The following is a 13,235-nucleotide window of genomic DNA, read 5'->3' on the forward strand; positions in this document are numbered from 1 at the left end:
AAAAACTGTTTGCACAAAGTCCCAGGAACAGAACCTGAAATATTTTACCTCTTTTTACCATGTTGCTGGGATAGGACTGAAACTAGAATCTTTGGATCCAATTGTCCCAAACCTCAGAGAAGATCAGATTTATTAAAAATGTGATATATTGCTCCAAACCAAAACCTAACCACTAATCGCTGTTTTTGACAAAACAGTTCTCTCAAAAAATGTTTTTWTGCTGAACTTTAGACGTTTTGCAAGAGTGTTTTGATTTCAAGGAAAATTTTAAAGGAGAAAGAAAGCAAGCACATTATTTGAATAATATCAAAGAGATTTCATTTGCTTTTTCCATATATTTACATTTTATTATTTCATGATTCATTGCATTAGTCTTTTATAACTTTTATACCTTAACAGAGTTGCAGTGACATATTCTGGGATTATCAACATACCTGGCTTTCTTTAAATTTTGACCTTACTCCTACTATAATAAAGGGAATATACACGTGCATATCAGGAAAGTGAGATAAAGATGATTATAACACAGGCCTAAAATTCAGTTTATTTATGTGGAGCACAAAACAGGCAGGGAACTTTATGCTGATGTAACATGGGATTATGCTGCACATTTGTTTAAATTCATTACTGACATTCACAGGAGGACTTAGGCAGGTTAATACTTCACCTGGCAAACTGCTTTGATCTCACTTCTYATCTTGTCACCTTCCAACTGATTTGTCACACAATACCTGGAGAAGGACTRRGGGTAACCCAATTGTGGCCTTGCAGTGTCTGAAGGGAGCCCACAGGRAAGATGGAGAGAGACTCTTGSCAAGGGCCTGGAGTGACAGGACAAGGGGGAATKGCTTCACACTGACAGAGAGCAGGGTTAGATGGGATATTGGGAAGAAATTCTTCCCTGTGAGGGTGGTGAGGCCCTGCACAGGTTGTCCAGAGAAGCTGTGGCTGCCCCATCCCTGGAAGTGTCCAAGGCCAGGCTGGACAGGGCTTGGAGCAACCAGGGATAGTGGAAGGTGTCCCTGCCCATGGCAGGAGGGTGGAAATGGATGAGCTTTGAGGTCCCTTCCAACCCAAATCATTCCACAATTCTACAGCTACATAAATCCTTTCTGGTCTTTACATATTCTGAGTGATAGAACCCAATATTCCATAAAAGCTAAATATAGTTCCAAAAGTCAAGATGTATCTCTTATTCATATGGAAAAAGTGTCTGCTTTTGTTTCTGTTTGGCAAAAAAAGAGTTAATGCCTGATGATGAATCCTTTGTGCTGGGAAGCTCTTGGATTGTGCCATTCTCACTGCCAGCCCAGGTGGGAAACTTCAGGGACTGTTTCTGATTATAAGAGAATTATGAAAAAGAGCATTTTTTTTCTGGTGTGGSAGGTCCATTTATATCTCTTATTGAAAGTTCTACAAAAACATCCAYGTTCTCACAGGAGACAAGCACCTGCCTTTTTGTTTTCCAGGAGGAAATGTGAGGAGTCGGATGAAATGAAATCCTAAATAACATGAATTGTTGTTCTGGTACTGGCCAGAGACTCTCTTGTATCAGTGAAAGCCTCTTGGTTCCCCTTTACAGAGCACATGGAAAATCAGCCACTCATTTGCAGGTAAGACTTGGGGATTTCCTTCTTGCAAAATGTTTGTGAATTAAAATTTCAGCACTAATTTATATACATGCATTTCCCATTGAAAAGTGTAAGTGAAATTAAGGGGAAACTGGCAGAAGGCTCTGAAATTTAAAGATAGAAGTTTTCAGTTTTTAAAGGAAATTGTCTAAAGCAGCCATTTATTTACTTATTTCAATCCCTTTATTTTCATTAAAAAGCAAGTTTCACTGCAGCTATTTCTGCTCTTAAAATTTATTCAGAAACAGAGAAGGAGAGAAATGTTTTAATCTCCTTGTTAAGTGCTTCCCCAAGTTATTCAGTCTTCCAGGTTTCTCTTCTTGGAGATACAGGAAGAGTAGAAGAGAGGAAAGCAATCAGAAATCAGCATTTTTGCATGGAAATCTTAGAAAAATACACTTTCAATAATGCTTGTGGCAATGGTAGAAAAATGTCTAAAAACTTCCCTGTGCAGTCCACTGAATGCAGGCTGTCAGGTATTTTAAAATGTGTTTAAGGTTTTAAGTGCTGATTATCACAGAGATAAAATATTCAACTCCCAAAACGAAATAAAACAACACAAGTGCCAAGAGCTAGTTTTTAGGATAGAGGCTTGAAGAGTCCACTTACCCTCTTTCTAACAATTTAATTCTTGTATTCCCCACAATAGGCATTTATTTGGAATCCTCCTAATTAGAGTTGCAATGAATAAAATAATGCCTTGGCCTTGCTGTTGGATCAGCAGGGGTTAACCCGCTCTGGGCTTCATTACCTTCCAATGAGCTGTGTAAGGAACAAAATATTACATGTGTCAGTTCATTTCCAAACTGGGAGCCTTGTTCTGCAAAACAAACATCATCTAAAATGACTGAAGAATTAAAATGAGTTTGAGGCTCTCCCCACTCCATGTAACTCATCTATACTTCATGTGGAAAGGAGGAAATTCCTTGATTTTAATCTTGAAGGATAAAAACACAGTGTAAAATATTTTTATGTATTAAATACCCAATTTTTATTGCAGACAGCCATACTTCTACCTAACTCTCTCAACCTCCACTGAGTTTAAATCAACTCGTGTATTGTAATATTTTAAAGCCTTTCTGGTTTCAGACCAGGTGCTTGAAAAATCATCTCCCAGCTGTGTTTTCTTTCTGACAAGCCTTTTCCAAGCTTAAACATAAGCAGAAAACCTTGTCTGGACTGCTCAATATTCTTAAACTTGTTAGGGGCAGAACTCTCTCATAGCTTGAATGTAGGTTCCAGCCCTTTCCAGTCACAGAGAGTTCATCTAGTCCTAGATTTTTGCAAATAAAATTGTACTATKCTTGCAATCAAAACAGTGTAGGGAAGGGGAACAGATCTCTACCTCTGGCTGGCAGACAGAAAGTTCATTTGTTAGCAAAGAAGGCAAATAAATGCAGTCACCAGATAATTCTGATACTAAACAGAGTTGTTTCTCTGTGCTGAGCATAACAATGTTCCTGAACAAAGTGAGGGGGAACAATGTGCTGCACTTATTACTATTCACCAAATCTCAAGGCTGCCTGCATGGTTTGGTCAAGAGACACAAATGGGACCATAGGAACAAGTTCTCTGAATGACCAAAAACAACCTATCCTTTTTGTGTCTCAAAATCCATCTCRAAATAATTAAGTTAGAGAACAGCAATAATAACTATTACAGTTGCCTGTAGTTCATAAAAGGGCTGGTTTCTTCCAGCAGATGCCCAAACAGTGCCATGGGAATTGTCTGGAAGAGCCCGTGCCCTGGCTCACACCCCTGGCAGAGCTGGCAGCATCCTCAGCCCTCCAGGGATGGTTTCTGCAGTGCTGGTGCAGGCTTCAGTGCAGCCCTGGAGCAGAGGGGAGCTCCCTAAGCCCCTGACACGGGGCCATGGCTTTGCTGGTGGCAGTAGCAGAAGTGCTGCTGCTTCTGGCTCTGGCTGGGGAGTGCCAGTCCCTCTGCTCAYCCACTGCCTTTTACAAGAACTGCTGGATCCGGCGCTTCCCAAGCCTCCTGGTTGACCTGCGGGAGTCCCAGAGGAGAGGAGCCCAGCTGCTGAAGGGCTATGCAGAAGTCTCACCCCAACAGTGCAGCAGAACCTGCTGCCTTCTGAGGAATGGTGAGTGCTTCCTGGCAAGATCATGGCACATATTAAAACTAACATCACAACATATGAAACCCACATTTTGGGTTACATTTCTCTGAACAGTCCTTTATTTTATAAGAAGAAATAAGTGGAGGGAGGATCTATATATTTTTTTGAGGCAGGAAAGCAGAGGCACACTGTAACTGTTGCCCCAACTTCAATGCCATAGAAAGGAAATGGTTAATCTGTAKTTTTAGAGGGCTACGCTAGGAATACATTAAAAGCTTAGGGTCTGCTTTGAAATTTTAGATGTCTGTTACAAAGCTTGTAGGCAATGCAAACATTAAAAGCATAACCCCCGTATTCATTCCCATCTACTGCAGACAAAAACCAGTGATAGTKATTCCAACAACACTGTCTTAATGGAATATGGCATCAGACTAGGACATGGTTAGAGGGGATGAGGAGGGGACACACAGTTTGTCCTCTGACATACAAGAATATTCATTTCCTTGAAGAAAGCACTCTCTTCTTACATGTTTACACCGTGTTTCTGGTGCAAAACAATAAAGTTATAGCAATAAATAATAGCACTTATTGAGCTGGCTACCCGTTTTCCCTAGYCTGGTAAACTCAGGCTCAGAGTAAAACTGAGCTAAATCATTGTTTGTCCTAAGCTTTGTACTTTTGCTGTGTCACACYGCACTGGTACTCTACAGGAGTATATTTTAGGAAGATATGTGAAGTGCATGTCAGTGGTGCCTAAATTTTCAAAACTCTCCAGACCCTAGGCAAGGGGTTTGGATATGTTTTGGAGGATGAAAGTGAGCTRCCAGTTACTAAAAAAAGTCAGTATAAATTTTGATGATATTTTGAATTATGAGCAGAAATACCTTGAAACCCTGACAGTGACATTAGTAAGGTAACTCCCAGCAGCAGTCCTGGAAAGAGTCAAATTCTGTCTTAAATAAGGTGAAATGAGAAAAATTGCATACATTTCAGCAAGRTTTTTCCTATCTGGACAACAAACTTTTTATCATAGAACACAGGACTAACTACTTACATAGACAATTAGTGGCAAAATCTCTTTTTTATATTCTTTAATAGTCAAGCAAAATTTGTTACAATCTTAACTAAAATAAAGACATTACAGGGCRTTTCAAAGGGCTTTAAATCAGTTACTGTTTAATGAGATACATATGTAGAACTCAGATGGTTGTTCTAGACCAAATGCAAAATAATAATTTTTCTTTCSATTGTTCAATTAATTTTTATGATAATGAGAGAACCACAGGATCTGATCTCTCCTCCCACAGGATCTGGGCAGAGATGCCCAGTACCATGAACTTCTGATGTTAAGCAATGTCATAACATGCAAAATGCAATGATCATTCTGCTGAGAAGCTCAACTTTATTCTTTATGGGTTTCAGTATCCTGCAATCTAGCAGTGTTCTATCATGGAGTCATTCATGAGAACATGAACTGCCTGCACATGTCCTGCCCCGCTTTGGAAAGCTGCATTCTAAAGGTTGGAGTAGATGTCGTTTTGTACAATATCACAACAGGTAATGAAGCATTTAATTTATAGAGGCTGAAAACACAGCAACTCTAGGAAATGTTAAAGTGATACCAGGTCAGCTGCTGTGCTAGATGATTTCYTGAAGTAACATACAACCCTAAAAAAGATGAAGACATTTTTCCTTTTTTATTAATATACCTAGTTCTGAAAATACTTCTCCTCTTTCTTTCACTCAGTCAGAGTGGAGCTTGAAGATGCACCCTGCTCTAAAGATTCATGCTCTGGGTGCCTATACTTGGCCAAAATRCCCTCCCAGCTGAGTGACTGAGAGTGGAGGCTGCCACTGCTCCAGTTCCCAGACCCAACCAGTAGCATYGAACATTTATTTTCATGAGGCACTTGCACAAAGAGCACACAGGTAATACAGACAAACACATAAAGCAGACACACCAACACAGAGAGCACCAAAGGCCTCATCCTGCTTTTTCTGTTAGTTAAAATATGTAAATATATAGATCTACACACACACACATACACAATGCAAAGCTCCCCAGCAGCTGGGCTGAGATGCTCAGGCTGCCCAGTCTGGACCCCAGTCTCCCCAGTTGCTGTCACTGGGATGTTTGAGCACCCAGAGTGCAGCCTCCCTCCAGTAGACTGTCACACACACACAGATTTTCTGTATTTCTCTACCCTCAGTAGCCTGGAGCCCACCCTTTCCTCACCTTTGGTTTCTTCCCTAATTATCCTATAATAAATCCTGTGCAATTCCAAAATGCACATCCCCTGCATCCCATAATGTGTCCCATAACCCAAGGCAGTGACACTTCCATTCCAAAAGGTATTAATGGGCATTGTTTGGGCTCCCTGCCCTGCCCCTTTCTCCATGGATTTTTCTTGTGAGTGTGCAGACAAGCTTTTATTGCTGAACTAACATTATTTTAATTTAATAGGGATTGATCCAGATCTTCTCATTTTTGAGAAACTGAAATCCCAAGAGCCAATTGCTCACTCCTCAGCGAGTAAATCCAAGAGGCAACATAGCACAAAGAGCCCTGAGTGTGGAAGATGCCAACATCACAATGCCACCATGTCAGGTTCTCCTCTGCTTCGGGSTCCATCTGCTGCCACAAGCCATGGCTTACCAGCAAACACTTCCATCCACAGCTGGAGCCCGACAATGCAGACAGCTGAAGGTACTGCCTATTCCAGGGCAGAAACTTCCCCAGCAGACGATCATTTTGCTGAGGGGACAAGCACTAGGTCTCTCACCAGGTCAGATAAGATGCCAGCACACTCAGCTTTGAGCCCCAGGCCTGCCGAGGTGTTATCCCACATGCCCASCCCTCCTCACCTGAACAGCAGCAARCAACATCTGAACGAAACCAAAGGCTACAGTGGGAGGAATTCCACATCGGAAAACGAGGCAGCTGCCTGGGAAGCTGCAGCTTTMGGGGTCTGGCTGATCCCTGTTGTCCTTTGCTCCTCTCTCCTCTGCCTGTGCTGTTGTACTGTTGCTCTCAAAGCTGGGCCCTGCAGCTACAGGAGGGGTCACTACAAACCCGTAAGGACAAGAACAATAATGGCCAGACAGCTCATAAAATAYGCTCCTGTCAAAGGTAATCTGTGAAACACCATCCTGAATAAACAGGATTTAGAAAATGCATCCCACACACCCACTGACTTCTCTTACAGAACCAATGATAAGTTCGTGCAGAATATTTGGGTTATGATTTAATTCTTGGCAGATGAAACACAACTCTCTGTCTCTTTAGGTAAGAAGCACCCACTCACAGCTCTTGCTGTTCAAGCACATTTTGGTTTATAATCTGATGCAGATTAGTGTCTGACAAATATTKTAACACCTTTCCTAACCAAAGACACAGGTTCAGTGCAGCTGCAGTGTTGGTACATCTATCTGACAGAATTATTTAACTAGATGAGAAATCCAGTTATAATTATTTTTCTGCTTGTCTGTTTGCTACCAAATGAATAAACATCCTATGTAATGCAGGAATACAAGTGACTTATAAAATGGTGGTTTTGTGTGAAATGGTCGAAGCTACCATGTTTGCTGCCAAAGAAGAGCTCATAAAAACCCCCACACTTTAAAGAACACTGCATTTTTATATGACTAAGAGTTAAGATGCCCAAACCGARAATCAGAGAAACRSTTTGTAAAGAACTAGGTCTGTACTTTTGGATKAATTTCTTCAAGTTAAATACAGCTRTTAAAATTCTGCTTGTAATCACTTCATAGTCTCAAGTGCTGTCAAAGAGAAGGCAATTTAAACTGCAAGACCTTGCAGCATTGAATTCCAAATATAATTTYTCCTGAAAATTAGGCAACATACTAAAATTATTATTGCTACRTAATWGCRTGTRATTTTTAGAATACAGAATTCACATGCAGGTAGCTTAATCTAATTTAGATTAGAAAATTTATGTTCTATTKACCTAAAAATTGCCCCATAGTTTCAGCTGGATAATGTGTTTCAGYTTTCTTAGCCTTGRGTTTTTCCAAGCATTRCTAAATACCARTTATCTTCAATTACAGAGCCATACACAGCTTGTGTTAGAATTAGTTGTTTTATAYTTTGGATTTTTATTTGAATAGAAATTTATTGTTTATTTTTGAAAACAGAAGAGTGCACAAGGCCTCTTTCTCCCTGTTCCACATAGTAAGATTTGCAGTTTGAGGCAGCAATATGGTAACACAATGCCCTTCACTCGTTAATTTATAATGTGGAAAAKAATGCATTTTTTATTTAACTCATGATTTAATCATGCACCAAGGATAGGGGAAGATGCTTAAATCAATAATATGTATTTTTATGATCTATTGCTGAACTTGCAGCCACAAAAGCCTGTCTAAGGAGTTTAGCTCTWAGAGTAACCATATGGTAACAAACTGTGAATGTGCGCCATCACCATTCTCCTCTGTACTAWTAAGACATTTCTGTTCTCAGATAAATACTTCAGAGTTCAAGTGAAAACTGACAGGTTCTATCATACTGCAATACCTTCCTTACCTGAAACTTACACTAATTTCATGTCCCCAAGTTTTTAAGTGTCCATTCTTCTGGTTCAGGCTGAGCTATGCCCTGAAYGCCCAACAGAGTATCTGCTGATCCTGCTATCAGTGACCCTCAGGAGCAGCTTGAGTCAAGGAAAAAAAGAAGAAAAGCTGATCTTATGGGATGGATACTGCTATTAGATTGTTTTTTGTTTTTTTTTTTAATAGAATAAGTCATAGGTAGGTTAATGCTTGCTTTCAAAAAGGAGAGTTTTCACCTCCCTTCAGTCTCAGAAAAGTAACTTCTGTCTGATCATTGGTTGCAGCAAGCAACCGGCATTCCTGGTTCCCTGATCTTTTCATCTCTGGATTAGTGAATCTATGAACACCCTGATGCTCCTTTGAGTCTTATCCTCAACATGATATTCATGATAGGTAGAAAAATCCTATCATGTACCTGGGACCTCAGTTCTCACCAGAAAAAGAGAAGGAGTCAAAGTCAAAAATTCTGTCTGTCCCATGAGCAAATGTTTCTGGGACAGCAGGGAATGATGAAGGAAAGATCATGTTCTGAAGAGACTTGTTGGTTTGTTGACATATAGAGGAAAAAATACAGGCAGAAAAAGTATTATACAAAGCACAAGAGCAGAGCTGTTTTATTACAGACTAAGAGAGTCACAAGAAAATAAATAAATACATTTTAAAGCAAGAAATGACTTGCAAGATGATTTGTCCAGACAGCACATCCCTTTTTAATCAACTGTTCCTTTATCCCTTACTTGTGCTTGTAGCAACTCTATGCCTGAAAACAGGGAAAAAATGTCCACTCTTTGGAATGTTTATGTGGGGGATAAAAGGAAGGTTAGTCTCCTCAAAAGCACTAGTGAAACTGAGTATCACATGTTCTCCCTTCCCACAGGTGTGCACAAAGGGATACACACTTCAGTCAGTTATTTACATTATAATGTACCTGACACATTTTCAAGTGCCCATTAGTAAACATGTATTTATTACTGTGCTGTAGATCTGCTTTAATCTGTAAATCTCTTAATCTCTACCTCTTCACAGTCTTTAAACTTCAGCACAAATTTCCAAAGAGATGGATGATGCAAAAGTATTATACAGGAAAACAGAGTTGTGTAGTTTTACCTTACAAAAACRCGTGCTGTATTATGCATCCTTGAGGTTGGGAAGACTCCCACTGGGGATAAGATTCCAGTGTTCCAGGTGTTCTACACAGCCACAGAGAAATACTGTCACCTTCAAACACAAACAGTTTAAAGGGAGGAGCAGAAAAACAGAGAGAACATCCAAGAGCTCAAAATAGCATCCAGGCTGCCTTTCATTCTACCCRCTGCATCACACAAGTTCTGTACTGTAACATAGAAACCATCACTAAAAATCACAAGTGTAAGTCTGAGTTTTACCCCAACATTGCTCTTGGCCAGCAGGCAYCAYCTATTGTTGGGAGAGACACTTGACTGTCCTGGTGCTCAGGAGACAGCCACCTTTTACCCTGCCTTGTTGCGTTTATAGGATGTACATAAGTTAGGTTCGAACACTTCAGATAGAGCTGTGGAAGCCTGTGCCTTTAAGGTTTTCCATCAATTAGCATGAAATGGTAACACAATCAAAATAAAAAAGTTTCCCTTGCTGTGCTGTTCTTTCTTCCAGACATTATTATTGTTAAGGTCAAATTGTTTTAGCTATGACTTCCAGAGTTCTGCTTAGGTCCATTCAAATCCTGAGAAAAGCAAAAGAAAACTGGGTTGTCCTTTGCTGCAGAGAGGATTTTCTCAGGTGCTTACATGTCCTGAGTAAATAAGRACAGCTCTATGGAGAAAAATAAACTTAAGGGGCTTGGTATTTCTTCAAACATTTTACGGTCTTGCTCCTGACAGCCTTGTACACACCACTGGCTACAAGGCTGGCTGCTAGGGCAGCCTTAGTGCAGGCACTGACAAAGCTAATTAAGGAAACAGATTTCTCCTGTGCACATACTAGAAACAAACTGCCTTTGGAACAGAGCCAGGCACAACTCCAAGCACCAGCCATACCATTCTCTTGAGTCAAACTGCACTTACTTCCTCAGTCATTTTGGTTTCACGGCTGTTCAGAGAAGATTTGGAATTACACAGATGTACCGGTTCAAATGAGAATTTTAAACATTACCCTCATTGTCCCTAGATAAAGGAGCAACCTCATAACAGCTTTCTCCATATTAAGCTTCTGCTAAAACTTTACATTAATACATATCCAGAAGGAAGGACTACTAAAGAACCAAGTCAGTAAGTGCAAAATTGGGATTACAGGACAAGCATTTTCAGTCTTAGCTACAGCTCTGGCAAATTCTCATAGGAATTAAAAAGCTACTTTAAACTCAGTCTCTCACCATATGAAAACAATCCTGACCTAAGAAGAATCCTTCCTAAACTGACAGTGTTTTGGCAGTGAGAACAGATGCACTCCTTGGCTGTACGTACACACAGAGCACACTGTGAGAAATCCTAGCAGGGAGTGAGTCCAGCCACACAGAACACTGCAGGAATCAATTCCCTTCAGCTTTCAATGTCCTTATTCTTACACAGCTTCTTCTCAAGGAGCTGCTGGCAGGGTCACATGGGCAGCTCTTTTATAGGTATGCAGAATCCTTAACTCCCTCTGCCCCTTCCAGAGAATGACTTTCTAAGCAGAAATCTTAGCAGGCCAGGGAGATACAACAAAAGCAAGAATTATTGATGTCCTTTCAAGGTTTGGTAGGGTTTTTTTCCTTAAATGTGAGAAAACACAGAAATAAAATTGTCTGTGATTTCGATATTTTAAATCAATTCATTTCAAATACAAATTAGCAAATATGAGATAAACATCCATATAAATTTTTCTCAATGCTACACAGTATGCTACAAACTTCTTTTTTCTTGAAAAGCCTGGTTACATTGAGGAGAGAATTCAGCAGGCCTGGGGTTACCAAGACTCATTGCATTAGTTACAAACCCACCTCTCCARCTGTCATCATTCTTCCTGTCTCGTGTACTCTGGGATCTCCTCAACAACTTTCACCTTCCCACTACAATGCCATTTTCCATCTTATTTTACTCCATTATTTTRGAGACCGGTGTTTTTMCACAAGGTACTTGTTTGCCCTCAGGGTAACATCTCAGAACCTCACACTGTCCCGAGTGCTTCAACACCTCTTCAAGTCAGACTACTTGGACGACATTATCCTTATTTTACTGACAGGGAAAAATCTGAATGGCATTTGAAAAGCATTTAGAACTCTTAAATTTTCAGACTTTTAGTTAGAGGAACTTGAAGCTTTAGTAATTTCATTAGTTTTGACGTTGCTTTAGGTTAAATGCCCAAAGAAGTTGTGTGAGAAATCAGAATATGATTAAGCAGAGGACTKAACAAAGATCTCCCATGGTAAGAAAACACAGAATAAAACATTCAAGTTACCAGTATGAATCCAAATGTTTTTATTAAAAGAACAAAATTYAGGGACAGGGCTTAACTCATGTCAAGTTTCATATTTCTGGTTCAGGTTTGGAATAATAATACATCCCTATCATTTAGAAATACTGCCACAGAAGTTGAACATTTCTGTAATAATCAGAGCTACCTGCAGRCTCTGCTCTCATGCTTGTATATTCAATATTTTCTTCATAGATTCCTTGTACTAAGACACGTTACTTTCTGTTTTCCCTTCATTTTTTAGTGCAATTGACTGAGTTTCTGTAATTCTTAACCACTTCAGATACAAGCAGCTCCTCCTTAGTGACATTCCTGACATCCTCTGAGGCTTTTATGTGAAACAGTGTGTCCAAGGCATTTTTTCTGAGAGCGACTGTTTTCCCAGACATACTCTTCCATGCCTTCCTTAGACTTCTCACTCTCCTGCTTCTCAGTTTTCTGAAAGAAAATACATAGCCTTAAAAAYTMTTCAATACTGAAAGAAAGTGACAAYAAGTTGGATAAATTTATCTCTCCTGGTGATTCTCTTAAAAAATTACATTCATTGTGGAAGGTGTTCCACAATGTAACTCAAGCCTGTATGAGCTGCGTGAGTTGTTTTCTCCCACTCATCAGGTTCTTTATGYATCTGGCAGATACAACTGGGTGAGTCARAGTGGAAGGAAAAGCTTATGGACTATACATAATGAATAACTAAAAACTTCATAAAAGTAGTGATTTTAAAGAGCCCTAAACACTGCWGTTCTGGAAGCAGCTCCCCAGCTGTTATGTCTGTAGCAGAGGATGCTGGTCTGGCTGTTAGAGGAAAGTGAGACAGTGCCTAACAAGCAACCCATGATGTGATTCATAAAGAAAAGCACCACCAAAAAATCCATTTCTTCTTCCTGAAAAACAAATTTCTCCTCAAAAGAATCTCTATCCAGAAAGTACTAACTTTTACCTAATCAGTGCTGCAAAATTAGACAGGATCACAAGTTGGACACTGACAGAAGACACTGTCCCAGTGCCTGTAAATACACTTGTTCTGTATAAATTCTGTCTTTCAACATTTCTCCAGCAGCCCTTCAGATTTCAAATGTTATAACCTGCTATTTTTGTATATTTTATTTTTATTGTACTTTGGTAAATATAGATGTTTCAGGGATATATTTGCATTTTTATGTATTGAAGGCTGTATGTTTATTTGTGTATTTATAATTATTTAGTACTTTACTGATGTAACCATTATGTTCTATCTTTAAATTACTTCAACCATGTAAGAAYCACAATTTGAAATACTGTGGGTTTGTTTTTGCTGTTCGTGTTTTTCTTCCAATTGTTATAAAATCGTCTCTAAATAAAACTTGTATTTCTCTGGAAATAAATTCAGAGAAATGTTTTAGTAATAATATGGATTCTTTTCTTTTTTACAGTCACTTGCTAAAAAGGGCTCTATAGTAAATTTTAGCTATGCTATGCAGAACCAAAAAAAAACCCTTGGAAGTCATGGGAGAAGGTTTTATGTAAATGTTGTGGTTTGGGTTTTTTTT

General features: G+C 39.5%; 1 protein-coding gene across 1 annotated transcript; it reads left to right on the forward strand.

Moving 5' to 3' along the window:
* Nucleotides 1–3,503: 3,503 nt before the first annotated feature.
* Nucleotides 3,504–6,929, forward strand: MANSC4 (MANSC domain containing 4). The gene is made up of 3 exons (XM_057385793.1): nt 3,504–3,732; nt 5,131–5,265; nt 6,173–6,929. The coding sequence occupies exons 1-3, from the start codon at nt 3,504–3,506 to the stop codon at nt 6,847–6,849; spliced, it is 1,041 nt and encodes a 346-aa protein (XP_057241776.1). The 3' UTR covers nt 6,850–6,929.
* Nucleotides 6,930–13,235: the final 6,306 nt, after the last annotated feature.

Source organism: Malurus melanocephalus, unplaced genomic scaffold (assembly GCF_030028575.1).
Source record: "Malurus melanocephalus ecotype Western Australia unplaced genomic scaffold, MMel_1.1 scaffold_16, whole genome shotgun sequence".
In the NCBI taxonomy this organism is placed as follows: domain Eukaryota; kingdom Metazoa; phylum Chordata; class Aves; order Passeriformes; family Maluridae; genus Malurus; species Malurus melanocephalus.